The 25,674-nt window shown below is 36.2% G+C and overlaps 1 protein-coding gene and 10 non-coding genes across 11 annotated transcripts; 1 reads left to right on the top strand and 10 right to left on the bottom strand.

The window, feature by feature from the left end:
• Positions 1-1,870: 1,870 nt before the first annotated feature.
• LOC125495348 (small nucleolar RNA Z103) lies at positions 1,871-1,965 on the bottom strand. The gene has a single exon (XR_007271986.1). It is a non-coding gene; the product is annotated as a small nucleolar RNA Z103 (small nucleolar RNA).
• A 129-nt stretch (positions 1,966-2,094) lies between these two features.
• On the bottom strand, positions 2,095-2,189 carry LOC125495346 (small nucleolar RNA Z103). Its single transcript, XR_007271984.1, has one exon. It is a non-coding gene; the product is annotated as a small nucleolar RNA Z103 (small nucleolar RNA).
• Positions 2,190-2,485: 296 nt separating this feature from the next.
• Positions 2,486-2,557, bottom strand: LOC125495372 (small nucleolar RNA snoR117). Its single transcript, XR_007272010.1, has one exon. It is a non-coding gene; the product is annotated as a small nucleolar RNA snoR117 (small nucleolar RNA).
• A 9,797-nt stretch (positions 2,558-12,354) lies between these two features.
• On the top strand, positions 12,355-15,364 carry LOC104887425 (AAA-ATPase At3g28510). The gene is made up of 2 exons (XM_010672047.4): positions 12,355-12,874; positions 13,957-15,364. Exons 1-2 carry the CDS (start codon positions 12,450-12,452, stop codon positions 15,041-15,043), a joined length of 1,512 nt encoding a protein of 503 aa, XP_010670349.3. The 5' UTR covers positions 12,355-12,449; the 3' UTR covers positions 15,044-15,364.
• A 7,819-nt stretch (positions 15,365-23,183) lies between these two features.
• LOC125495347 (small nucleolar RNA Z103) lies at positions 23,184-23,278 on the bottom strand. Its single transcript, XR_007271985.1, has one exon. It is a non-coding gene; the product is annotated as a small nucleolar RNA Z103 (small nucleolar RNA).
• Positions 23,279-23,406: 128 nt separating this feature from the next.
• LOC125495345 (small nucleolar RNA Z103) lies at positions 23,407-23,501 on the bottom strand. Its single transcript, XR_007271983.1, has one exon. It is a non-coding gene; the product is annotated as a small nucleolar RNA Z103 (small nucleolar RNA).
• Positions 23,502-23,885: 384 nt separating this feature from the next.
• LOC125495373 (small nucleolar RNA snoR117) lies at positions 23,886-23,958 on the bottom strand. The gene has a single exon (XR_007272011.1). It is a non-coding gene; the product is annotated as a small nucleolar RNA snoR117 (small nucleolar RNA).
• A 56-nt stretch (positions 23,959-24,014) lies between these two features.
• LOC125495351 (small nucleolar RNA R64/Z200 family) lies at positions 24,015-24,108 on the bottom strand. The gene has a single exon (XR_007271989.1). It is a non-coding gene; the product is annotated as a small nucleolar RNA R64/Z200 family (small nucleolar RNA).
• An 80-nt stretch (positions 24,109-24,188) lies between these two features.
• Positions 24,189-24,277, bottom strand: LOC125495350 (small nucleolar RNA U54). The gene has a single exon (XR_007271988.1). It is a non-coding gene; the product is annotated as a small nucleolar RNA U54 (small nucleolar RNA).
• A 23-nt stretch (positions 24,278-24,300) lies between these two features.
• LOC125495391 (small nucleolar RNA SNORD18) lies at positions 24,301-24,375 on the bottom strand. The gene has a single exon (XR_007272028.1). It is a non-coding gene; the product is annotated as a small nucleolar RNA SNORD18 (small nucleolar RNA).
• A 55-nt stretch (positions 24,376-24,430) lies between these two features.
• Positions 24,431-24,505, bottom strand: LOC125495349 (small nucleolar RNA Z199). Its single transcript, XR_007271987.1, has one exon. It is a non-coding gene; the product is annotated as a small nucleolar RNA Z199 (small nucleolar RNA).
• Positions 24,506-25,674: the final 1,169 nt, after the last annotated feature.

The following is a 25,674-nucleotide window of genomic DNA, read 5'->3' as shown; positions in this document are numbered from 1 at the left end:
AAATGATCTTCTTTTTCTTCATTTCAATGAACATGATCAAAAATGTATTTTGTTTGAAATGCAACACCTTAGGGAGTGGTTAAGCTTAATGTCAATGCATCATTAGCCGTTGAAGGGTGTATAGGTACGGCTGTGTTAGCCAGGAACGCAAAAGATCTATTTAGTGTTGCTCGAAGAACTCGCACGTGGTGGCCTCCGAAGGTTTCTAAAAGTCGAGCTCTACTCTTTGCCATCAAACTTACAAAAGGATATGGTTATGATGATATCATCCTAGAGTAGGATAGCCAAGTTCTAGTATCTCGCCTTTTCAAAGTTGTAGTTTTTATGTCTGATTTCAATTCTGTATTAGAGGACATTTTATCTTTTAGTTCTAACTTTAGATCTGTAGTGCGATCTCATGTGAAAAAGGCGGGCGGTATGTAACTCACCATCTTGCTAAGATAGTGCCTTTCAGTGTGGAACAAGTGTAGGAGAATGATTGTTCGGTGGAGATTTACCCCTATATACTTTCGAATGTTTTGTCCAATGCACTATTAGAACTTTTCTTTCAAAAAAATGTTCTCATGAGAGTAAACAAAGTATACTAGCATTTCTTGCACGCAATGCATATGCTTGAATTTTTTTTAAGACAAAAACTCAATTTTTTCGACGTATGTAAAAGCCAGAATTTAAACGTTAAACATACAAAGTATAATTGTTTTAGTTACAAAATTTATTGGTTTAGTCTCTGTCACTTAAATCTCTCACCAGTCTCTCTTTTTTACTTTTCAAAGTTAAATTTTATGAACAAAATAAAACTTTTATTGAATTTATCTATGATTTCTAATATTATAATTTTTTAGTTGGTTTTTGAATTAAGTATACTACTTCATATATTGTGAAGAAAGTGGTCACTTGGATTTCAAGTCAAATTTTTGTGAGTATGTATTGACGTTGTAGTGTATTGGTTGTAGTTTGTAAGTTAATTTTTTGGTTTTTTTAAAGTTTACTCATTTGAGTGATTTATATAATGTAAATTATGCAATTTTATGATTTTAATTGACTTGTGAGTGATTGTTATAATTTTATTTATAGTATTTTTATTTGAATCTTCCTTTGGTTTGAAAGTGAATTTATAATTTAGAAAGAAAAAGGGGTAAAATAATCTCTTCATTTGGGGACACTATAGCTCCCCCTTCCCTTATATAATAGAGATAATAATAGAGATGATGATTTTTGAGAAAACAATAATTTGTAAGTGAATTTTGTGTATATTTTTGTATGTATTGACGTCATAGTAAATTTTAGTTTATAAGTTAATTTTTTGTTTTTGTAAAGTTTCCTAGTATAAGTGATTTCTGAGTGATGTTGAAATCTAATTTCCAGTGGCTTTGTTAGAAAGCCATTTTGGTATTGACATTCCTTTTATAATTTAGAAAAAAGAAAGGGAAAAAAATAGGCATTTCAAAAGAGGACACCATTGCTCCCCCTTCCCTTATGTAATAGAGATATTTAACTAATTTTAAACCTCAGATTGTCTAATTAAGAAATATCATTATCCACTTAGATTGAAATGAAAATTTATATCATTGCATATTTTTACCAAAAAAATAATAGAGGGGAAAATACAACTCCCCCTCCCTCGTTCCCCCCTATCGTTTCCTTCTAATTTCTATGTCGCTAACCAATCTGTGCTCGATTATTTTACTTACAATTGTTGCTTAATCAGCAGCACACAAGATAAATTAAATTCAACTTACTTTATAAAGTGTCAAATTACAACATTAAATTGTAATTTTTCGCAGTTCCAAAAATTCTAATCTCTCAAGTCATTTGTCAAGTCATTTGTCCGTCCTCAATGTGATCTAGCAAATTCATTTTTGGAAAAGAGATAGATCAGAGATCTGGCTTAGATTCTCATAAGAGAACAAATTTAGCACAGTTTAATCAGCGTCGATCATCTGGGGAAATAATCATCAACTCCATCTCACAAACCAATTACGCACTATATACAAACCATCACATATTCACATTCATAGACTAATCAAAAACGTTGTCCTAATTTTGTAGTTTCTCAAATTGCAAAATACTTTTGTTATTAAATTAAAAATAAAGATGGATCAGAATTCTGGCTTGAATTCTCAAAGAGAACTAAATAGCGCTCAGTAATTTCAGCGTCAATCATCTGGGGAAATAATCATCACTTCCATCTCCTTTACTTCATTATTAAAGAAAAGTTAAATATTTGTTCTTAAAACAATGAGATTTAGGAACGTCTGAATGCATAAACCATTGAAAGAAATGGAAAACGCCAGAATCTCAATTCCAATACGATATTGGCAACGTAAAGCGCTAAAAGCGCCATTGAAAAGGCGCATCAGAGACTCTAATTTATTGCCGTTTTTACTGAAAAATTCACTAACATAAAAATTTATCATCTAACAAAATTGAGAGGCTTCTGAGTAATTAAATTTGTGTCCTCAAATTAAAGCTTTATTATGAAATTTGGCCTCAGAAAAATTGCAAATTGACTCATCAAAATCAGATGGTACGGACAATTAAATAAAAATCCTAGGCCAGAAATACAAACAAAATCAGAAAATTGTTTATGCTAGGGACACTTTATAGCAACATCTGAGGTTGATATTGGTACTTTCTTCCCAGTTTCTTTGTTGCTAAGAGAACAATTCACAAATATCGAAATCTGCAATTTCTTTGTTGCTGAGAGAACATCTCACATCTGAGGTGAAAATCGAGTCTCACTCCAATGGCTTGTTGTCAACTGTAAGAATATGCCTTGAATTGTGGTGCTCAAGAAGTGCTCGATGAAATGCACGAGAGACGCAAAACTGCGTCTCGCCCGGGCGGTCGGGCGAACCTCACCCGGTCGGGCGCGGGAGCAAGTTTGGAGAAAAGTTGTTTCGCCCGGTCGGGCAGGTCTCGCCCGGTCGGGCAGGTCTCGCCCGGTCGGGCGCGCGTATACGTTTAGGAGAGCTGGGGACCGCCCGGTCGGGCGGATTTCGCCCGGGGTCGGCGGATCGGGGAAAACGCGGAAAACGCGTTTTTAGCTGGTTTGTATAAATAGGTTATTTTAACCTATCTTTTACACTACGAAAAACACTCTGTTCTCTCTGTAATCTGGTTTCTTCTCATAATAAAATATTCTCTCTCTCTGCCGTGGACGTAGCCAATTTGGTGAACCACGTAATTCTGGTGTCTGATTTTATTGTTTTTGCATTCATTATTTGTTCTTCCTCACATCCGTTATAACAAACTGGTATCAAGACTTTGGTTTTCGATCTGTGTGAGAAAGATGTCTGGGGTGAATGTCAAAATCGATAAATTTACTGGGAGGAATAGTTTTAGTCTGTGGCAGATCAAGATGCGGGCGTTACTGAAGCAACAGGGGTTGTGGGCACCGTTGGCAAAGAAAGCAACGGATTTAGTCACCGCTGAGATGGCCGTTCTGGAGGAGAAAGCTCATTCAACGATTATGTTGTGTCTGGCAGATGACATAATCACTGAAGTCGCGGAGGAGGAAACCGCATCTGGTCTGTGGTTGAAATTAGAGAGTTTGTACATGACAAAATCTCTAACCAACAAGTTGCTTTTGAAGCAACGTCTGTTCAGTCTGCGAATGCAGGAAGGTATGCCTCTTAGAGATCATCTTGATCAATTAAATACAATTTTATTAGAATTGCGTAATATTGATGTGAAGGTGGAGGATGAGGATGCCGCTTTAATTCTGCTTGTTTCTTTACCTATATCGTATGAAAATTTTGTGCAATCTTTCATTGTTGGTAAAGATTCTGTGTCCCTAGAAGAAGTTAGATCATCTTTGCATACTAGGGAATTGCGCCATAAGGCATCTGGTAGTAGTACAGAAAGTCAGTCTTCTGGGTTAGTGGCCAGTAGTAGTGGTGGTAAAGGACATGGTAAAAAGAATTTTAAGAAATCTGGAAATTCTAAAGGGGGTCCTAAACCTAATGATATCTGTAACTACTGTAAGGAAAAGGGGCATTGGAAGAAGGAATGTCCTAAAAAGAAGCATCAGGAGAACAAATCTGGGTCTGGTTCTGGTTCTGCTGCTGTTGCAGCAGAAAATTCGAATTCTGAGGATGACCTTGCTCTAGTGGCAAATGAGAAAACATATAGTGATGTGTGGGTTCTTGATTCTGGAGCGTCATATCATATGAGTCCTCATAGGGAGTGGTTTACTACTTATGAGCAGGTAGATGGGGGAAATATTTCGATGGCTAACAGTGCAGTCTGTAAGATAGTTGGAATAGGCTCTATCAAGATCCGGACTCATGATGATATTATCTATACTTTGAAAAATGTTAAGCATGTTCCACAGATGACCAACAATCTGATTTCACTTAGTCTACTAGACAGTAAGGGTTTCAGTTTCAGAGGGAGTGGTGGAGTTGTGTATGTTTGCAAGGGTTCAAAGGAGGTTTTGAAGGGGGTCAAGCGTGTACTTTGTATGTTCTGCAGGGTTCTACTATCTCAGGTTCAGCTTCTATTGCATCGTCTGAGGTTCAGAAGGAGGATATGACCAAGCTATGGCACATGAGACTTGGTCATATGAGTGAGAGAGGAATGCAAATCCTCTCCAAGGCAGATCTTCTATGTGGCCATAAGGTCACAAACCTGGAGTTTTGTGAGCATTGTGTTTTGGAAATTACATCGTAGCAAGTTTTAAGGGCATTCATAGAACAAAAGGTACTCTGGATTATATCCACTCTGATTGTTGGGGTCCTTCACGCGTGGAGTCTTTGGAGGTCACAGGTATTTTGTTTCTTTCATAGATGATTATTCAAGAATGACTTGGTTGATTATTATGAAGTCAAAAGGTGAAGCTTTCAAAGAATTTTAAGCAGTGGAAGGCATTAGTGGAAAATCAAACTGGGAAGAAGATCAAAAGGCTACGAACTGATAATGGTCTGGAATTTTGTTTGTCTGAGTTCAATGAGTTCTGTAAAATTGAAGGGATTGCTAGGCATCACACTGTCAGAGATACACCACAGCAGAATGGTGTAGCAGAAAGGATGAATCAGACACTTCTGGAGAGAGCTCGGTGCATGCTCTCTAATGCTGGTATGACTAGAAGTTCTGGGGAGAAGCTGTCAATACAGCATGTTATTTGATAAATCGTGGACCTCATTCTGGGATCAATCTCAAAACACCATATGAGATGTGGTCAGGTAAGCCTGCAGATTACTCAGATTTGCGAGTTTTTGGTTGTAATGTCTACTATCATGTGAATGAAGGAAAACTAGAACCAAGGGCTAAAAGGGGAGTGTTTGTGGGTTATGGGGGATGAAGTTAAGGGTTATAGAATCTGGTCTCCTTCTGAAAAAGGGTTATACTTAGTAGAAATGTAGTCTTTGATGAAAATTCTATGTTTAATCCTAATGTGATGTCCATTGAAGTGTCAGATAGTAGTAGTGTTGATAAACAGGTGGAGCAGCAAGACACTCATGATGAGAGTGATGATCAACACATTGGTTCTGAAGAACCATCATCTTCGACTGCTAGTGAGGAGGCGCCTAGCCTGGCACGGGAACGTCCTATAAGGACAAATTTTGGTAAACCTCCAACTAGATATGGGTTTGAAGATATGGTAGCTTATGCACTGCAGGTGCTGAAGAGGTGGATGTCTATGAGCCATCAACCTATAGGGAGGCAGTTACATGTACGGAGTCTACCCATTGGCTTGCTGCAATGGGGGAAGAGATGGAGTCACTTCATAAGAACGAGACTTGGGAGCTTGTGTCTAAGCCTTCAGGGAGAAAAATTGTTACTTGTAAATGGGTTTTCAAGAAAAAGGAGGGGATGACATCTGAAGAAGGGGTCAAGTATAAGGCTCGACTGGTTGCAAGAGGGTTCACACAAAGGGAGGGTGTAGACTATAATGAGATTTTTTCGCCTGTAGTCAGACATACTTCCATCAGGGTGCTACTAGCGATAGTTGCACATCAGGATTTTGAGCTTGAGCAGCTAGATGTAAAAACAGCTTTCTTACATGGAGAGTTGGAGGAGGAGATATATATGGCTCAACCAGATGGGTTTCAGGTTCCAGGAAAAGAAAACAGTGTTTGCAAGTTGAAGAAGTCCTTATATGGGCTAAAGCAGTCTCCAAGGCAATGGTACAAGAAGTTTGATAGCTATATGATGAAGCTAGGCTACAACAGGAGCTCATATGATTGTTGTGTGTATCATAACAAGCTGACAGATGGGTCTTTTATCTACTTAGTGCTATATGTGGATGATATGTTGATAGCTGCCAGGAACAAGTCAGATGTTCAGAAATTGAAGGAACTTCTCAGTGCTGAATTTGAAATGAAGGATTTGGGTGCAGCAAGGAAGATTTTGGGGATGGAAATTTATAGGGATAGGACTCAGAAGAAACTTTTCTTGTCACAGAAGGGTTATATTGAGAAGATATTGTCAAGGTTTGGCATGTCAACAGCAAAACCTATAGATACTCCAAGTGCTTCGAATAGTCATTTGTCTGTGGCTTTTGCACCTAAGTCGGCTGAGGAGAAGGAGTACATGAGTCGGGTTCCGTATGCTAGTGCAGTAGGGAGTCTGATGTATGCTATGGTTTGCACTAGGCCGGATCTTGCACATGCAGTCAGTGTGGTTAGTAGGTTCATGGGTGATCCTGGTAAGGAGCATTGGCAGGCAGTCAAGAGGATCTTTCGGTACCTTAGAGGTACGTCAGATATTGGTCTCATTTATGGAGGTGATATGGCTTGCTTAGTTGCAGGATATTCTGATTCTGATTATGCTGGAGATGTAGATGGTAGAAGGTCTATGACTGGATATGTGTTTACTCTTGGTGGTTCTGTGGTGAGTTGGAAAGCAACTTTACAACCTACTGTAACTTTGTCTACTACTGAGGCAGAGTACATGGCCTTGACAGAAGCAGCTAAGGAGGGGATCTGGTTAAAGGGGTTAATCAGTGATTTGGGTCTACATCATGATCAAGCAACTGTGTTCTGTGACAGTTTAAGTGCAATATGTCTAGCAAAGGATCAAGTCCATCATGAGAGGACTAAACATATTGATGTCAGATATCATTTTCTGAGGAGTGAGACAAGGATTAAGGTGAAGAAGGTAGGAACTGCTGATAATCCTGCTGATATGTTCACCAAGCCGGTTCCGCAGAGTAAGTTCCAACATTGCTTGGACTTACTTAATATTCGTGATTGTTAGTTGCCTCTTGGGGCAATTCTGGAGTCCTTAGGGACTAATCTGGTCTGGTTGTCTTTTGGGACAAATCTGGTGTTTGGGAGATTCTGGGCGTTGTGATCAATGCATCTGGTTTTCTGGTGATTATGAGAGAATTCAAGTCAAGGTGGAGATTTGTAAGAATATGCCTTGAATTGTGGTGCTCAAGAAGTGTTCGACGAAATGCACGAGAGACGCAAAACTGCGTCTCGCCCGGGCGGTCGGGCGCGGGAGCAAGTTTGGAGAAACGTTGTTTCGCCCGGTCGGGCAGGTCTCGCCTGGTCGGGCGCGCGTATACGTTTAGGAGAGCTGGGGACCGCCCGGTCGGACGGATTTCGCCCCGGGGGTCGGGCGGATCGGGGAAAAACGCGGAAAACGCGTTTTTAGCTGGTTTGTATAAATAGGTTATTTTAACCTATCTTTTACACTACGAAAAACACTCTGTTCTCTTTGTAATCTGGTTTCTTCTCATAATAAAATATTCTCTCTCTCTGCCGTGGACGTAGCCAATTTGGTGAACCACGTAATTCTGGTGTCTGATTTTATTGTTTTTGCATTCATAATTTGTTCTTCCTCCCATCCGTTATAACATCAACAAAACTATTTTTCCTCTTCCTTATTGGGTCGTATGTTCTCCTCTTTCTCTCTCTCTCTCTCTCTCTTTCTTGATACTTTTTTTGTAATGTTGGCTAATTTTGTGTTTTGGGGATGTATGTTGAGATTTTCACATAATTTGTAGTAATGATGAACTTTGTATAAAGATTTGATTTAGAAAGTAGACACTTTTTGGTATGATTGAAATATATTTTAAATGAATGAACAATTTTTAGTGGGTGTGGTTGTTGTTGTTGTTGACTTGAGGTGTTGGTTGTTAATGAGATGTTTATTATTTTTTGTGGAATTGAAAAATGTGCAGATGTGTATATTTATGTGTATGGGAGGGAACAGCACAACATGGATGAATACAACAATTTTAGTTACATGTATCAGAAACTTCAGGAAAAACAGGGGACTTGTTTCTGGGATTCTGAAGGGTTATATGGGTTTAAGCACTGCTATATTTACTGATGTTTGCACTGTCCTATTTTCTGATAGTCCTGCTAATTTTCTTATGATGCTTATAGTTAATCCTTTCGTCGTCTGTCTAACCGCCATGATCTTCCTCCGGGACAGTGATGGGGGTCAAGGGGTGGGAGTGCAGAGAGTGGGTCAGCAGGGGGAGTGCAGAGGGTGGGCAAGGGTGGGGGTGCAGGGGGTGGGCAATGGTGGGGGTCACCAGGGTGGGGGTGCAGGGGATCAGTGAAGGGTGGGAGTAGTGGGGGTGGACTTCATGGCCAGTAACTGGACATGTGCATTTCACTTTCACCCACCAAATATATTTGCAGCACTACAAATATTGTAGAAATAAATTTAGCTTTTGTTTTTGTTCTGGGACTAAGATCAAAACTCCCATTTTTGTTATGGGAATTTATTTCAATGTTACTTGTTTCTTCATTTATTGCTTGTAGTTTGTAGGTTATATTTATGTTGTTGAATTCTGAATAAAGAATGTGAGATATTTCATCTGTACTTTCATTATGAAGTTACACCTTTAGGCCATTTTATATTACTTGAATATGAGTACATTTAACAAAATGCATGAGACATACAATAAGAAACTGGATCATTGTACCACTCAGGGGTCAAAGCCGAACCCTGATCTGTTGTATTGGGAAACAATTGGTGGGAGGAACATAGTAAAAGTGCATGGGTTGGGTCAGGGAGATCATTTGTACTACACCTCTTCATCAGGGCGAGGAGGTGGCGGCTCTTCACAACCATATGAGCCGTCCATTTTTTTAGCTTGAGGCACAGCTGGAGGCAAAGGTCGCTACTATACACAGATAGAAGAGGTGGAGGCAAGGATCGCAGCACGGGTGGAAGAGTCAAGTCGGGCCCTCGTAGAGGAAATGATGAGGAACATGTCTACTTTCAGCCACATATTCTCAAGTTGCAACCCAGGCCCCCCTCCACAACGCAGACCAGAAGATGACCCAGGGTTTGGCGGTGACGGTAGTGCTACAGAGACACCCTTGACAGTGTAGTTTTTTTTAGTTTTGGCACCTAGGTAGCTAACTTATAGTTTCTATATAGTTAGTCTAATTATATGCATTTAGTGTCAATAGTAATCGGCATCTCGCTTTGTTTCTAGATGTGTCGGGTTATTTTTTTTGGAATCCGACTTCTACTTTATTCCCGACACCGGGATCTATTTTGCGTACATATATTTAATCTAGGTAGTTTGTCTAACTATAGACATTTAGTGTCTATATTTTATCGGCATCTAGCTTATTAGTTTCTAGATTTGTTGATATATATTTTTGTAGATACCGACTTCTACTTTATTTCCAGACACCGGGATCTATTTTGTGTACATAATATTTCATGTAATTATATAAGTATCTACGCAAATTATAATATATATCAAAATTGCATATTTTTGTAATCGAAAAATTGACAATGCGATGGAGGAACAGCTTTAATGTAGTATATTTAGGTGCAGCTGTACAGGTACAGGTTTAATTATAATTTCGAACAATAAATTTTAAATTAATGTAATTTTTAAAAATAGCGACGACTACACATTGAATGAACGACGATTAGGCAGTCGATGTAAGGAAATGTATGCTACCATGGAGTTGAATTTCAACGACTCCTAAATAATAATAGCAATGGGTATATACCGTCGTTGAACTTACTACTGTTATAAACAATAGTTAATACAACAACGCTTAAAGTCGTCGTTAATATCAACGACTGCTTTAAACCGTCGTTGTATTAACGACTGCTTTCAACCGTCGTTGACATGAAGGCAACATCGGTTTCTTCAAATGGTCGCTGATTTTCCGAAAACTGTCGTTGATATTTTCACCGACGGTCAGATGGTCGTTGATTCCAATATCTGCGACCATCGATACAGCAACGGCTGATCAACAACCGTTTGGTCATCGGTGATTCATCACCGACGGTTTATTTTATATCAACGACGGCGTTAAGTGGTCGTTGAAATCTTCTTTTCTTGTAGTGTATGATTTTCTATTTTAGTTTTCTACATCTAAAAATTCGTTTTTTCATTATCATATTTCAAAATTAAAAAATTTCCTTTTCTTTTTGATAAGTTAGGATTTTATTTCACTGCGAATCAAAAAGGAAACCTTACAAGAGTACTTCGAATAATCAAAGAATCCATTCGCAAACCTAGAAAACGAAATGCCAAACAAGATATCTGATTTTTAGAACAAAAAAACTTCAATGGAAGAGCAAGCCCTCTTCACAAGCCTTTTTCGGCCTTTCGTATTTATTTTTATTTTTTATATCTGATTTTTTCTGTTTACTATTTTGGCATTTATCTTAGTCTAGGGTTTATTTTCAGATCTAGGATTTTCTTTTTCACTTTCAGTTCTGAAATTCTTATTTTTATTTTCATATCAGAAATTGGTTCTTTTCTTCTTCCTCGAGCTCATCGAAAAACGTCGGCTGCAATATTCCTTTATTCTTCTAGATTTAGTTTTACTTTTACTTTTTTTACATATTTGCAATGTAATTTGTTTGTATCTATTGTACAATTTGTTTGTATCGATTAAAGTGGTTTGTAATACTTATTTTACATTATTAGTGAAGATTTATTGTTCATTGTGTTTCTGTTTTTTTTTAACCAAACTAAAGGATTTGCATCGGACATGACATTCAATCCGACGAAAATCCCATTTTTTTAATAAATATTGAATCATATGCGTCGCATGTTGCTTGGTGTCTGACGCAAATCCTTTCCTTTGCGTCCTATCTTCTGGCCGAGTCTGACGCAGATGACTGATGTATGTTGGCTTGGCGAGGCGTCATGTGCGTCGGACATGGAGTTCTATCCAACGCAAATAGCTCTGCATCTGCGTCGTTTCCTTATCCGGCGCAGATTATGTCTCTAGAATTTGCGTCGAGATCTGTGGCGTCGGATCGATGTCCGACACAAATCAATGATTTTGTACTGGTGTGCACAACCACAACCCACAACCACTAACCCACGACCACAAACCCGCACCCCACAATCCACAAAAAAGGAAGATCGAAAGAGGTGAGATAAAGGAGGTAGAGGATGGTGAGTTTGTCTTCACTAGTGGTGAGAGAGGAGGTCGGCGATGGTAAGAGATCGAGGAGGTTGGTGGCGGTTGTGGTTGTGGATTTGTATTCGGCGACGGAAATCGTGAAGGTTGGTGGTGGAAAACGTGGAGGTTGGTGGCGGTTGTGGTTTCCGGATGGCGAAAGGGCCTCTGTGGAGGTGTGGGGGGGGGGGCTAAGAGAGAAATTGGTTAAGGGAAGGCTAGGCAGGGTCGGGGGGTGAAGGAGAAAGAAAAAATTCCTTATTTTTTTGTTTTTTAAATTTAAATAAAAACTTAAAAAATCAACCAATAAAAAAGCGACACGTGTCCTATAGAGTGTTACATCAACTTGTTTACCTCCTATAACAAGTTAACAACCGGTACGGCTCTATTGGAGGAATTTTGATGTAAAGTTTGTATTGCTACATAATAATTAAAAGTTTGTATTATTGCAAGAAAATGGGGAAAAATTTGTATTATTTTTGTTAAAAAATCCTAAATTTAATTAATATTCTATTGCTGTCATGATATATTTATGATCAGTGGCCTATATTGTTTTGAAAGACGGATGAAAGCTCAAATATTTTTATTTGGAGCTTTAGATTGTTGGAGTGGGGAGGTGACAAAGTAGGAGTAGCTCTTAAAAGGATTTCCAACAGATTGTTCCTTACTTCTTGCAATTCTTGGTTTCAGAATTTTTTTAGAAAGAGAGAATACTTAAGCAGTAAGTACTAGTCAATTTATTCAAATACAATAATACTAATTCCTCTGGTGTCTAATTCCATCTAAAATCTAGCTAGTTCATGACAATAATAATGCTGTAATACTAAATGTTGTCGTGTCTTATTAGTTATTCGCTTCATACAAAGCCTTCACACCCTAAGCTTAGCTTTTATATTCCCTATACCGCCTTAGCCACTAAGCTTTCACACACGCCGACCACTAATCACGTTTTTTTTTTCTTTAAAAGAAAAAGAAGAAGAACATTCCAAATTGTAAAGCGTACCACGTTTACAATCTTTTAGAAGGAATAGTCCACCCAACCAGCATAACTCTATATAACTCGACCAAAACATAAGTTTCAAATAGAATTTGAAGATGGAGATGTTCTCACAGTTTGGTTCCTGGTTCGCCGGTCTCATGTTCTTCTGGACAATTTACCAACATTACCTCCCACCCAAATTACGCGATTCGATCGAGTTTTTCACCTCTCGTTATACTCACAAATTTGCCAATTATTTCTCTCCTTACCTTGATATTACCTTTGATGAGCACACTGATGATCGTTTCAATCGAAGTGAAGTTTACATAGCCATTCAAAATTACCTTAGTGACAAGTCTTCTATGGAAGCTAGAAGCATGAAGGCTGATTATATGAACGATAGTAAGTCTTTGTTGTTGAAGTTAGGAGAAAACGAAGAGGTCATGGATGACTATCTTGGTGTTCATGTCTGGTGGTCTTTCAATAAAGAAGTCACTAATCAGCCTTCCTACCCTTTCCTCGGTGGCTCTGATGAAAAAAGGTACATATTGGTACTTTTTTCTTTTCTTATCTTTCGTACTTGCAACACTTTATTCATGACAGTAACAATTTACGATTTGGCTAATTATTGGATTATTACTTCTCTTATCTTATAGTATAGTTTGATTTGCTTTTCTACAATATATTAAAAGTTTATGGCATTAAGAATATTACAAACCTTGATAAGCAAGTCCAAACGATAATTAGGGATTTTTTTATATGTCCACCACTTGGTTATGTTGTCGTTTAATGAAGATGATGTTGCCGCTTTTTCATATATACTTTTCGCAATACAATTTGACCATTAATATATTTGATTACACATAATTAATATAAATAAATTATCTTTTAAATATATATACCGAGACAAATCTAACATGATGTAATATTGATTAAAAAAAAAATTATTTTATATTGTTGAAAATTTATGCTTTGCATTTATGATTTTGACTATAAAAAAAGCAAATGGAAAGAGTATTGTGATATTGTCTGATGGAAGGTGTAATACTAATAAATTTGTTAAAATTTTTACCCTATGTTAATACTTTTAAAATGTATATTAAATTTAATCCAATTTTGTTTTACCTAATCTTTGTATTTCAATCTTGTTCCACTTGATCACTTCTAAAGCTAGGTGAGTTTTAAATTTTCTCATCGCAAAAGATAAGTATGTAATTATAATAATTAATGTGAGATGCATTAACTGATTACAATAAGAAATTCAATGCTAGAGTAATTTGAGCAGACAAATAGTTTTATCTTTTAACTCTTTTTTAGCAATAAAAGAATTAGAAAATATAATAACGAGCCAGATCTAGATTGGGCCTTAAACAAGCCAAGATTTGAAATCGCGTACTTTAAACAATAAAATTCCATTTCCACTCTTTAATTGTAAGGTATGCTCTCTTCAGTTTAATGTTGTGAGGCTAATTAAGTCCAAAGTTAGCTTGTTAAGCTGCGGTGTAAATATAAAGTTAGGTTTAATAAGTTTAGTTAATTTCACGTCATCCATTGACATTCAATAATACTAAATTTCCAAATGGCTTAATGATATGATCATAATAATATGATGTATTGAAACAGATACTACACACTGGTGTTTCATAGCAAACACAGGAAATTCATACTGGACAAGTATTTACCATATGTTTTAGAGGAAGGCGAAGCAATTGCATTGAGAAAGAGAACGCGAAAACTATTTACTAATGCAGGAAGTGATGGTCCAGATTGGATGGGCGATAGAGAAAACATATGGAACCACATCGAATTCAAACACCCAGCAAGAATCGAAATGCTTGCAATGGAGGAAACTAAGAAACAGATGATCCTTGATGATTTACTCTGGTTCAAAGGCGCAAAGGACTATTACGCGCAAATCGGAAAGCCATGGAAGCGAGGTTATCTTCTCTATGGTCCTCCTGGAACAGGGAAATCAACACTAGTTGCTGCCATTGCTAATCTTTTAGACTATGACATTTATGATCTTGAATTAACTTCAGTTAAGGATAACATGCAACTTAGAAGGTTATTGATTGAAACCACTAGTAAGTCTATTATTTTGATAGAAGATATAGATTGTTCATTGGATTTGACAGGCCAAAGAAAGAAGAAAAAATCAGGTGATGTGGAAGGAGAAGAAGAAAAAGACTACTTAAAGAGTAAATTAGCCGGATCAGGTGAAGGTGAAGGTGAAAAGAAAGGAAGTGAAGTTACTTTGTCTGGTTTGTTAAACTTCATTGATGGAATTTGGTCAGCTTGTGGAGAGGAGAGAATTATTGTGTTTACGACTAATTATGTGAATAAACTTGATCCTGCTTTAATTAGGCGAGGTAGAATGGATGTGCATATCGAATTGTCTTACTGCCGATATGATGCATTTAAGGTACTGGCTAGGAGTTACTTGAAACTCGAATCGCATTCTTTGTTTGAGCCAATTGAGAAGTTGTTGGAGGAAACAGATGTTACTCCTGCGGATGTGGCTGAGAATTTGATGCCTAGATCACTTAAAACAGTTAGTGCTGAGGCTTGTTTAAGGAATTTAGTTACATTTCTTGACAAGGCAAAGCATGAACAAGAAAACAGGTTAAGAAGTGAGCAAGAAAAAATGTTGAAGGAAAGTGGAGAGAAGCCAATGTTGTTGATAGAAGAAGAAAACTCAGACGAATATTGATAAAAAACATGCTAACATTTAATCATCATTCATGTGATGAAAGGCTCCAGCGTTTGTTGACGAGAGAATTATGTGATTACTACACAAGAACACGTATGTATTTATGAGGTGTTATTTAATGGGGTTTTACATATTATAAAAAAAAAATTATGGCTAGTTTAAAGGTTATCTTCTCTCTTCCCCGTTATTAATCTATCTTTATATCTATACAAATATATTAAAAGGCCTCAAGTACATTTACTAAAGTTTTAACCATTAGGCTACATTGTATTTAATGTTATTATCATAAAGTATTATATTAATAAATGAATTTTTTTCTTACCAGGGGTGTAGCCCGGGCCTAATAACTAGTTATTGTTTAATAGTCATGTGGCTTGAGAGTTGAGCAAAATGATATCCAAGCGATATCATGCAATGGAGATTGTGAACCATTAATATTTTTTTCTGATTAAATGTCAACCACTGGATTTTTCCTAAAATTCCTTCAAAATAAAAAATAAGAGATTGTAGCTTTGCAGGCCCGATTTAGGAAGCGTGCCTCTCTCAAGGGGATGGGCTTATAGATTTTCGGAACTAGCTGAAATACAATTTAGGAAGGGATGAGTATTTTTGAGGTATTCAATGGTCGGATATTTTCTCTTACCTATGCCATGAAATTTGGAAAGACCGTAATGAGTGTGGTTTTAGAGGCATTGTACCCTCCCTGCCCAGTGTATTATTTTCAAGGCCTTAAGACTGACCTTAGAAAGAATTCAGGCCCTTCAAAGTTTAGCTCCCACGGGTAAAAAAAGATTGTATAACATGGAACCAAGACCCAAACCAAACGCTACTTTTCTTATTCAGGAGAGTGGTGTTGTATTTCATGTTTTGATGATGCCAAATAATTAGGTTGTTATATAGTATTTTTTTTTGTTTTGCAAAAATATAAAAAACCAAAAATAATATAATGTTGATTTTTATGTATATATCTTGTGGAGAAAATTATTTATTTAACTTAAGTCAATATACTATTTTTATGCACTTTTTGAATTTTATTATAAGGTATGGTTAATATATCTATTAACTTGGAATCTTTGAATAAAAGATTCTTAGTTATTAGATTGCTACTATTGTTATGGTGTGAAAATAGGTTGACAAATGCGTGGCTGATTTTATGGAACAAACTGCACTAACTCAGCAACCCGCGTGTTTCATGCCCACTAACGAAGAGTGGAGGTGGTTTATGAACGTTGCAAAAAAACATGGAGAATGTGCAGCATATTTAAGCCATGATCTCCATAACTCTACAAACTAGGAGAAAGTGGAGCAATACATTTACAAAAGGAAAAAGTGCAGCAGCTATATAACAGGAAAATTACCCGAAGAAAACTTATGACTTTCTTGAGCGAAATTCAATATTAACTTAGAAAGTTTTCTTGCAATTTCCTCTCATATTCAACGAACATACTTGTGTAATATTCATAGTGTTTGGGTGAAATTAAAAATCGAAGAATATCCTTGTAATCAAGAAAGAGAAAGAAAGAGAGAAAAGAGAAGATTTCAAGTGAAGTCAAAGTGAGTGTCATTAGTTCAGGGGAAACCGAGTGACTGGGAACAAGTTCCTAGATGAATAGAGAAAGGTCCATTAATAGGTTGTAAAAGAGAGTCTTTTGGCCTATTATAGTAAAGAGAGTATTGAGTCAAAATCCCTAATAGTCAAGGTTTTTGTTCCTATTGGGCCTATGAAGTTTTTCTTGTAAAAAATCTCGTGTGCTTTTTCTCTTTCGTATTTAAGTTATTTTAATTCCGCCATCTAGATTCGAAAATTTTTCCTCAACTACAATTCAAGCCCCACTTGTAGTTGGTCTAGTGTTCATACTCGAAAAATAATTGGTATCATAGCCTAGTACCTCAAAAAGATCAGTTAACCCTGAGGAGCTTGTACCTGGCACCATGAACACTACGGGAGAAAATTTTGATGAAGGATATTCTACTCAACGACCTCCCATGTTCAAAGGGAAGCATTATCCGTACTAGAAGAACCGCATGGAGATTTTCATAAAAGTGGAAAACTACCAAGTATAGAGGGTAATTGAGCTTGGCGACTTCGAAGTTACAAAGAAAAATGATAATTGGGAGATGATTCTAAAACCCCTTGAAGAGTTTGATAAAGATGACTTTGATAAAATGGAGATGAACAGTCTGGCTAAAAAGCTACTCCACTGTGGCCTTGGTCTTCATGAACACAATAGAGTCATGGGATGCAAGACCACAAAGCAGATTTGGGAACTCCTTCATGCAAGTCACTCATGAAGGAACAAGCGAGGTGAAAAGATCGAAGATAGATATGCTTATGCATAAGTATGAACTGTTTCAAATGAAACAAAAGGAGCTTGATCAAGACATGCTCAATCGCTTTTCGAACATCTAAACGAACTTGAGTCTCTTGGAAAATTCATTACTCCAGAAAGAACAAGTTCGTAAAGTTCTAATGAGTCTTCCCCAAGATGAGAAGTGGATGGCTAAAGTTACAACTTTATTGGAGACTAAAGATTTCACCACATTCAATATGGAGCAATTGATTGGTTCCTTGATGACCCACGAATTGCATCCAGAGACTCACCAGTCAGACTCTGTGAGACCTAAGGCTCTTGCTCTCATTATAGATGATTAAGAAGAGTCAGAGATGGACGACGAAGAAGCCGCAATGATCGTGTGAAGATTCAAGAAGTTCTTTAATAAGAACTATTAAGGGAAGGTCATAAGGAAGCTTACCAAATTAAGTTGTCATAACTCTGGAAGGCCCGATCACTTTATCAAAGAGTGTCCTCAATGGAATATTGAGAAGGAAAATGGAAAATTCAAGGAAAGAAACAAGGATCAACCAAAACCTTTTTCAAAAACAGACATGAAGCGGGCCATGGTTGCTACATGGGAAGAATCTGATGAGGAGCAAGAGCAGACAGAAAAAGAAACTACTCACCTATGCCTCATGGCCAAATCTGAAGAAGAAGAAGAAGAAGAATTGTCAAATACCAAGGTATGTTCTAACACTATAAAAGAAGAGCTTGCAGAACTTAACAATAGCCAACTCGTGAAATTACTTCTTGAAAGCTTAGATGAATATAAGACTATTTGTGTAAAAACGAAACAACTAGAGAATGCCTTAAAGGTTGCTAAGAAACATTCTAACTGGCTTTATTCTTCAAAAATCAATACTGAAAAACGGTTCTTTAACCGTTTGATAAAATCGAAGCAGGAAGCTTTTCAAATGGTAAAAAAGGAGAACTATTTTTTAAGTATGGTAATGGCAGAGTTGAAACTCTTTGTTCTTGAAGGAACGGGTCCTTCTACTAGTACCAGAACAGATTTGAAAAACTGAAAACTGATTATGAAAATGTTTTAAGTGAAAATATGGTACTTAAGAAGGAACTAGGTTCTTCTAGGAACAAACTTCTTGATCCAGTAAGTTGGATTTAAAAGTATCAAAATAAAGGAAGAGATGGACTTGGTTTCAACCACAAGATGAAAAATAAACAGAAAAAATATGTTGATCTACCAAGCAGTAAAATATGTTCTTACTGTGGGAACAATGGACACAAAGTGTCTGATTGTTCCACCAGGGAAGAACATATTGAGAGAAATACCTACCTCGTGAAGCAGGTATGAAAAGCTACAGATGATTTAAGTCCAACAAAGGACTGGGTTCCTACCACTGACTAGTTTCTTTGGATACAGGCTGAAGTGAGGGGGAACAACTTGTGGTTCCTCGACATCGATTGTTCTAAGCATATGATCGGCGATAAAATCAAAGTTTCTCTCACTTTAAGCTTACCATGGAGGAACTGTGACCTTCGAAGACAACCTAACATGCAATATTGTAGTTGTAGGAAAAATTGGCAAGTCTGTCACACTCCATAGATAATGTATTTTTTATCGAGGGCTAAAAGCATAGTTTACTTAGCATTTCTCGGTTTTGTGATAAGGGCAGCATAGTAAAGTTTACTAATGAGTCATGTGTTGTCAGTAATGAAACATGAACTAAGATCCTTGAAGGGACAAGGAAAGGAAACACCTATATGGTTGACCTAAACCTTGTTCCTAGGAACATTTTCACATGCTTAAGTGTGATCGAATAAGATCCTCTATTATGGCACAAACGTTGCAGTGATGCTAGCTTGTCCCTACTACATAAACTAAGTGGGAAAGACTTAGCTTGGTAGTTGGTTTACCAACAATTAAGTCCTTGAACCACGGTGTTTGTGATACATGTGTTAAAGTTCAAGTGAGATCCTCCTTCAAATCCAAGAAAATGGTAAGCACACAAAGTCCATTAGAACTCATTCATATGGACTTAAGTGGCATGTACGCATCCAAAGTCGATCAGGTAAGAGATATGTGTTAGTCATCGTGGATGATTTTTCAAGATACACATGAGTTAACTTTCTTCATAGTAAGGATGAGACTTTTGATAAATTTCTAACCTTTGCTAAAAAGATTCAACGAACTAGTGGTTTTAAATTGAAACATCTAAGATCTGACCATAGTAAGGAGTTTGAGAACTCCAAGTTTGATGAATTTTACAGCAATGAAGGATCAGACCATAATTTCTAAGCTCCAAGGGCACCACACCAGAACGGTGTGATATAAAAGAAGAACTGGACCCTGGAGGATATGGCAAGAGCGATGATAATTGAAAGTGGTCTTTCGAAGAATTCTTGGGTTGAAGCAGTAAACACAGCATGCTACATCATCAATAAAGGCATGCTAAGGCCAATTACATTGAAGACACCATATGAGCTCCTTAGAGGAAGAAAACCCAATATCTCTAACTTTCGTGTTTTTGGATGTATATGCTTTGTACATAATAATGTAAATGACAACTTAGGAAAGTTTGATGTTAAAAGTGATGAGGCTATATTTCTACGATACGCCTCAAGTAGTGAAGCTTATCATGTTTACAATAAACGAACAATGTGTGTAAAGGAAAGTGTCTATATTATATTTGATGAAACTAACTCCTTGCATGATCAGAGTTATGATGATAACTTTGAAATTGGTTTGACTCAACCTGAAGAGTCTAATCATCATAATGAGGAACTAACCCCTATAGGAAAAGAGAAGTTGAATGACGTTCTATCTTGTGTGGTAAGTTCAATTACTGCGGATTACAATGACATCCCTGCTTCAACCATACACAAAAGAGGATATTCACGCTACTTTGCCCATAATGCACCCATGTAAGGCCCTGGCCCCGAATGATATGCATGCTATTTTTTATCAGCACTTCTGACATATTGTAGGGCATGATGTGACTAATTTTGTTAGTAATATTTTATATGATGTGACTTCTCCTAATCATGTAAACAAAACCAACATTGCTTTACTCCGTAAAGTTAAGTCTCCGTCTTCTCTAATTGAGTTTAGACATATTAGTTTGTGCAATGTCTTGTATAAACTAGTTACTAAAACTCTAGTGATGCGTCTAAAAATTATTCTCCCTTATGTTGTAACTGAGAATCAAAGTGTCTTTCTCCCGAGGCGTCCAATTACCAATAATGCTATTATTGCTCTTGAATTGTTCCATACTATGAAGAAAAGAAGGCGCGTAGAGGGACCATTGCTCTGAAGTTGGACATGAGCAAGGCATATGACAGAGTAGAATAGGGCTTCTTGAGAAAATTGCTTCTTACTATGGGTTTTGATGGAAGATGGGTGAACTGGTGATGGATATTGTGTGTCTTCGATATCATACTCTTTTATTCTGGATGAAAGAGTGTGCGGTGATGTGTCTCCTCGAGGACTCAGATACGGAGATCCTCTTTCTCCTTACTTGTTTATTCTTGTAGATGATGCTTTTAATTTTCTCACATGTTACAGAAAAAAGTGCAAGAAAGAAAATTGCACGGGGTTAAATCTAGTCCCAATAGCCTAGAAATATCTCATCTTATTTTTGTTAATGATAACCTTCTCTTTGTAAGGGCAAACCGACAAAATGCAGAACTATTGTTGATATTCTCAACCAGTATGAAAAAGTATCTGGGCAGAAAATTAGCCATGAAAAGTTGAAGATGTCTTTCAGTAGAGGGGTTAGTGTTGAACAACAAGAAGATTTGACTGAATTTCTGAATATGCGGCAACTTGATAGACATTACAAATACCTGGGTTTACCTACTGTTATGGGGAGATCTAAAAAAATTATGTTTACAGTCCTTATGGACAGAATATGAAAGAAGTTACAAGGATGGAAGGAAAAATATTTGTCTAGAGCCGGGAAATATAACTTTCTCAAGTTTGTGATTTAAGCAATTCCTACTTGATGGGTGCTTATATGCGCGTTGGTTCGCCTATTGAAAAAATAGGTTCGGCTATGGCGCGCTTCTTTTAGGGGCAGACTGGGTCAAATCAGAAAATTTATTGGAAGAGTTGGGATGATATGTGCACTCTCGAATTTTTAGATGGGATGGGGTTCAAGGATTTGAGAGTGTTTAATGTTGCATTACTTGGAAGACAAGCTTGAAGATTAGTTCAGCATGCTGAGTCTCTGATGGGAAGGATGATGAAAGCTAAATACTACCCAAAAATGTTATTTCTTGATGCTTCTTTGTGATTTGCATGGAGCTATTAATGGAGTTGCATTTGAAGTGCCAATGCTTTAATTAAAGAGGGAGTTCTATGGAGGATCACGAATGGAACTCAAGTTAGTATTTAGGGGACCTTTCAATAGTTGGTGAAAAAGGTAGATTTATTACTAGCCTAAAAGTTAATGTTGTTAGCAAGGTAAATGATTTAATAGATTCTTCGAGAATGGAATGAAAAAATGATCTTTTTCTTCATTTCAATGAACACGATCAAAAATGTATTTTGTTTGAAATGCAACACCTTAGGAAGTGGTTAAGCTTAATGTCAATGCATCATTAGCCGTTGAAGGGTGGATAGGTATGGTTGTGTTAGCCAAGAACCCAAAAGGTCTATTTACTGTTGCTCGAAGAACTCGTGCGTGGTGGCCTTTGAAGGTTTCTAAAAGTCGAGCTCTACTCTTTGCCATCAAACTTGCCAAACGATATGGTTATGATGATATCATCCTAGAGTAGGATAGCCAAGTTCTAGTGTCTCGCCTTTTCAAAGCTGTAGTTTTTATGTCTGATTTCAATTCTGTATTAGAGGATATTTTATCTTTTAGTTCTAACTATAGATATGTAGTGCGGTCTCATGTGAAAAAAGGTGTGCCTTTCAATATGGAACAAGTGTAAGAGAATGATTGTCCGATGGAGATCTGCCCCTTTGTACTTTCAAACGTTTTGTCCAATGCACTATTAGAGCTTTTCTTTCAAAAAAATGTTCTCATGAGAGTTAATAAAGTATATATTTAACTAATTTTAAACTTCAAATTGTCTAATTATTAAATATCATTATCCACTTAGATTGAAATGAAAATTTATATCATTGCATATTTTTGCCAAAAAAAAAAAACAATAGAGGGGTAAAAATACAATTGTGCATTCGACTCCCCCTCCCTTGTTCCCCCTATCGTTTCCTTCTATGTCGCTAACCAACTTCTATTCAATTTTTTTACATACAATTGTCGCTTAATCAACAGCACACGGGGTAAATTAAATTCAACTTACTTTTTTTAAAGGAAAATTATATACAATCCACAATATAGAATTGAATTAATTTCACACATCGAATACATAAAAAGCTAGTTGTCTTTATAAAGTGTCAAATTACAACAAAGGCTATGTTTAATTCACCTGAAATTTTCTGATCTGAACTTATCTAATCTGAACTTATTTTTTCTAATTTGATCTAAACTGATCTGATTACAAGATCAGATCTTTTAGATTTTTCTCAATATATAAGAAAAAATATAGTCATGTAGGGTCTTGTTTGATTCGTCGCAATGAGTACTTTATTAATATTCAATTATTATACTTTTTTCTAATATGTTATGAAAGATATGATGATTTTTAAATATAAGCATGATCTGAACTAATCAAATCTGAACTTATTTTTTCTAATCTGATTTGATTAGATCAGAAATAAGCAAAAATAAGGTGAACTGAACATAACTAATTTCTCCCAGTTCCAAAAATTCTAATCTCTTTAAGTCATCTGTCCGTCCAAAATGTGATGTAGCAAATTCGTTTTTGGAAAAGAGATGGATCAGAGATCTGGCTTAGATTCTCATAAGAGAACGAATTTAGCACAGTTTAATCAGCGTCGATCATCTGGGGAAATAATCATCAACTCCATCTCACTAAAGAATTCCAAACTATATACAAACCATCACATAATAACATTCATATACCAATCAAAAACATTGTCCTCATTTTGTAGTTTATCAAATTGAAAATACTTTTGTTATTAAATTAAAAATAGAGATGGATCAGAATTCTGGCTTGAATTCTCAAAGAGAATTAAATAGCGCTCAGTAATTTCAGCGTCGATCATCTGGGGAAATAATCATCACCTCCATCTCCTTTACTTCATCATTATTAAAGAAAATTTGAAAATTTTGAACACTTGTTCTTAAAATTATGAGATTTAGGAACGTCTGAATGCATAAACCATTGAAAGAAATGGAAAACGCCAGAATCTCAATTCCAATACGATATTGGCAACGTACAGCGCTAAAAGCGCCATTGAAAAGGCGCATCAGAGACTCTAATTTATTGCCGTTTTTACTGAAAATTTCACTAACATAAAAATTTATCATGTAACAATATTGAGAGGCTTCAGAGTAATTAAATTTGTGTCCTCAAATTAAAGCTTTAAAAGCTTTCAGAGTTTGATGGTAATTGAACATCATTGCCGGATATTAAATCAAAAAATCAAGTTGGAAAAAATTTATTAGGAAATTTGGCCTCAGAAGAATTGCAAATTGACTCATCAAATATCAGATGGTACGGACAATTAAATAAAAATCCTAGGCCAGAAATACAAACAAATCAGAAAATTGTTGTATGAAAACAAAGATAAAATTTTATCAGCTGTGTTCAGAAATAAGGATTTTAATCTCACAGATTGCGAACAATCTCTGAAGTCTGACATGTGAATAATTCCATAAATCATCACCACATAGAAATGTTATCAATTTAAAGACGAAAAATCAATTTTATAAATCTTCGAAAATTTGAAATCGATAAAATTAATAGAAATTCGCGACTCTCATTAAAAATTCATGAATGAATGACAACATATATGATTCAGAATAGCGTATATTGCCTTAACAGGCTAGAATATCATCGAGTCTCCATGAATTAAATGTAAAATTTGAGATCAGAAGTGGTTAAATAGTATCGGTCACGGTAAATTCAGAAACACGGACCAAAATGTATTCATCATTTCTCATAAACTCAACAAAAAAATTGAAAAAACAAATTTCAGAAACTTTGATTTAAAAGCAATCATCAGAGACTTAAATACAAAAAAATCATGAAGATTTCATTAAATTTGCAGGTTTTTTCTCATCAGATGATTGCTAATTCAAATTGAGAACAAAAAAATCGTGAACGAAATGAAAATGGAAAACGAAGGAAAGATTGATGTGCAAAAAAAAATGGCGAATGAGAGATACAACGTACACTGCATAGACAGAGAAGTGCGCGGTGAGAGAATATATGGAGGAGAAATGGTTGAGGTGTGGTATTATAAGAGATGCGTCGGATTTTAGATCTGAAAACCCTAGATAGGACGGCCGCCAGTGAGAAAGTTTAAAGTTCGGCTAGGGTACGGGCTTGAACATGGAGTGTGAAAGGCCCATTAATAAGGGCGAATGATAATGTATTTCGCGTTGTCCGATTGTGTTGGTGAAGGGGTTAGATTTAGTAAAACTATGCACGCGATGGTGCGAAAATATATAAAAAATTAATTTTTTTAGGGAATGTAAAAAATTAAATTAATTGTGAATTTTTTTTTTTTTTGAAGGGAAAAGCATAAGCTATATTAAAAATTAATTGTGAATTATATCTAATAAATTAGAGATATTTGAATTGCTGATGGTTTTCTTTTTATAATGCCTTTTTTATTTTTTAAATTAATTAGGTAGTTTCTTTTTTTAATTTTTACATTTTTTTTTAATTAAAGTAAGTAGTTAGAATAGAGATGAAGTAAGGGTAAAATAGGATTTCTAATATTTTGGTGTCCTACCCCTCTTCACATATAAAATAGAGATTAGGGATGTAAGTATATTGCGAAAAGTCCAAAGTTTAATTTTGATTCAAATTTTTATGTTCAAATATTTTTGGACTCATCGTTTTGGAGTATAATAAGTCCAATTCATCTTAAAAAATATATTTCTTCTACATTTTTGTTAAAATTTCGGACTTTTTAATATTCTCGCTCTAACACTATATTCAGAGGTCCCCCTGGTGGAGCTCCATACAATTTTTTTTTTTTTAGACAAAAGCTCCATACAATTTTAAATACGCTTCTCTCTCTAATTTTCTAGAGAGAGAATGTTCCCTCTAGGGTTCATCTCTTGGGAGGGTTTTTTTCTTCTCTTTTGAAGGTTTTGCACCTAGATCGGGCCTCTTTTCTCTCATCTCTCTCTTTCTCTCCTCCTTCTCTTTCTCCTCTTCATTTATGTGTTATTGGTGGTTGGCCCGAAAGGGGAGCTTGTCGGTCGGGATCAGGCCCTAAGCATCCGT

The sequence above is a fragment of the Beta vulgaris genome, chromosome 2 (assembly GCF_026745355.1).
Source record: "Beta vulgaris subsp. vulgaris cultivar EL10 chromosome 2, EL10.2, whole genome shotgun sequence".
Lineage (NCBI taxonomy): Eukaryota > Viridiplantae > Streptophyta > Magnoliopsida > Caryophyllales > Amaranthaceae > Beta > Beta vulgaris.
This window is presented reverse-complemented; position numbering and strand designations above follow the sequence as displayed.

Excerpts from the sequence above, each read along its gene's own strand:
- LOC104887425 (XM_010672047.4), top strand. The coding sequence starts at position 12,450 with ATGGAGATGTTCTCACAGTTTGGTTCCTGGTTCGCCGGTCTCATGTTC. Across the intron at positions 12,875-13,956 it reads GGTGGCTCTGATGAAAAAAG|ATACTACACACTGGTGTTTC; the intron begins GTACATATTGGT and ends GTATTGAAACAG.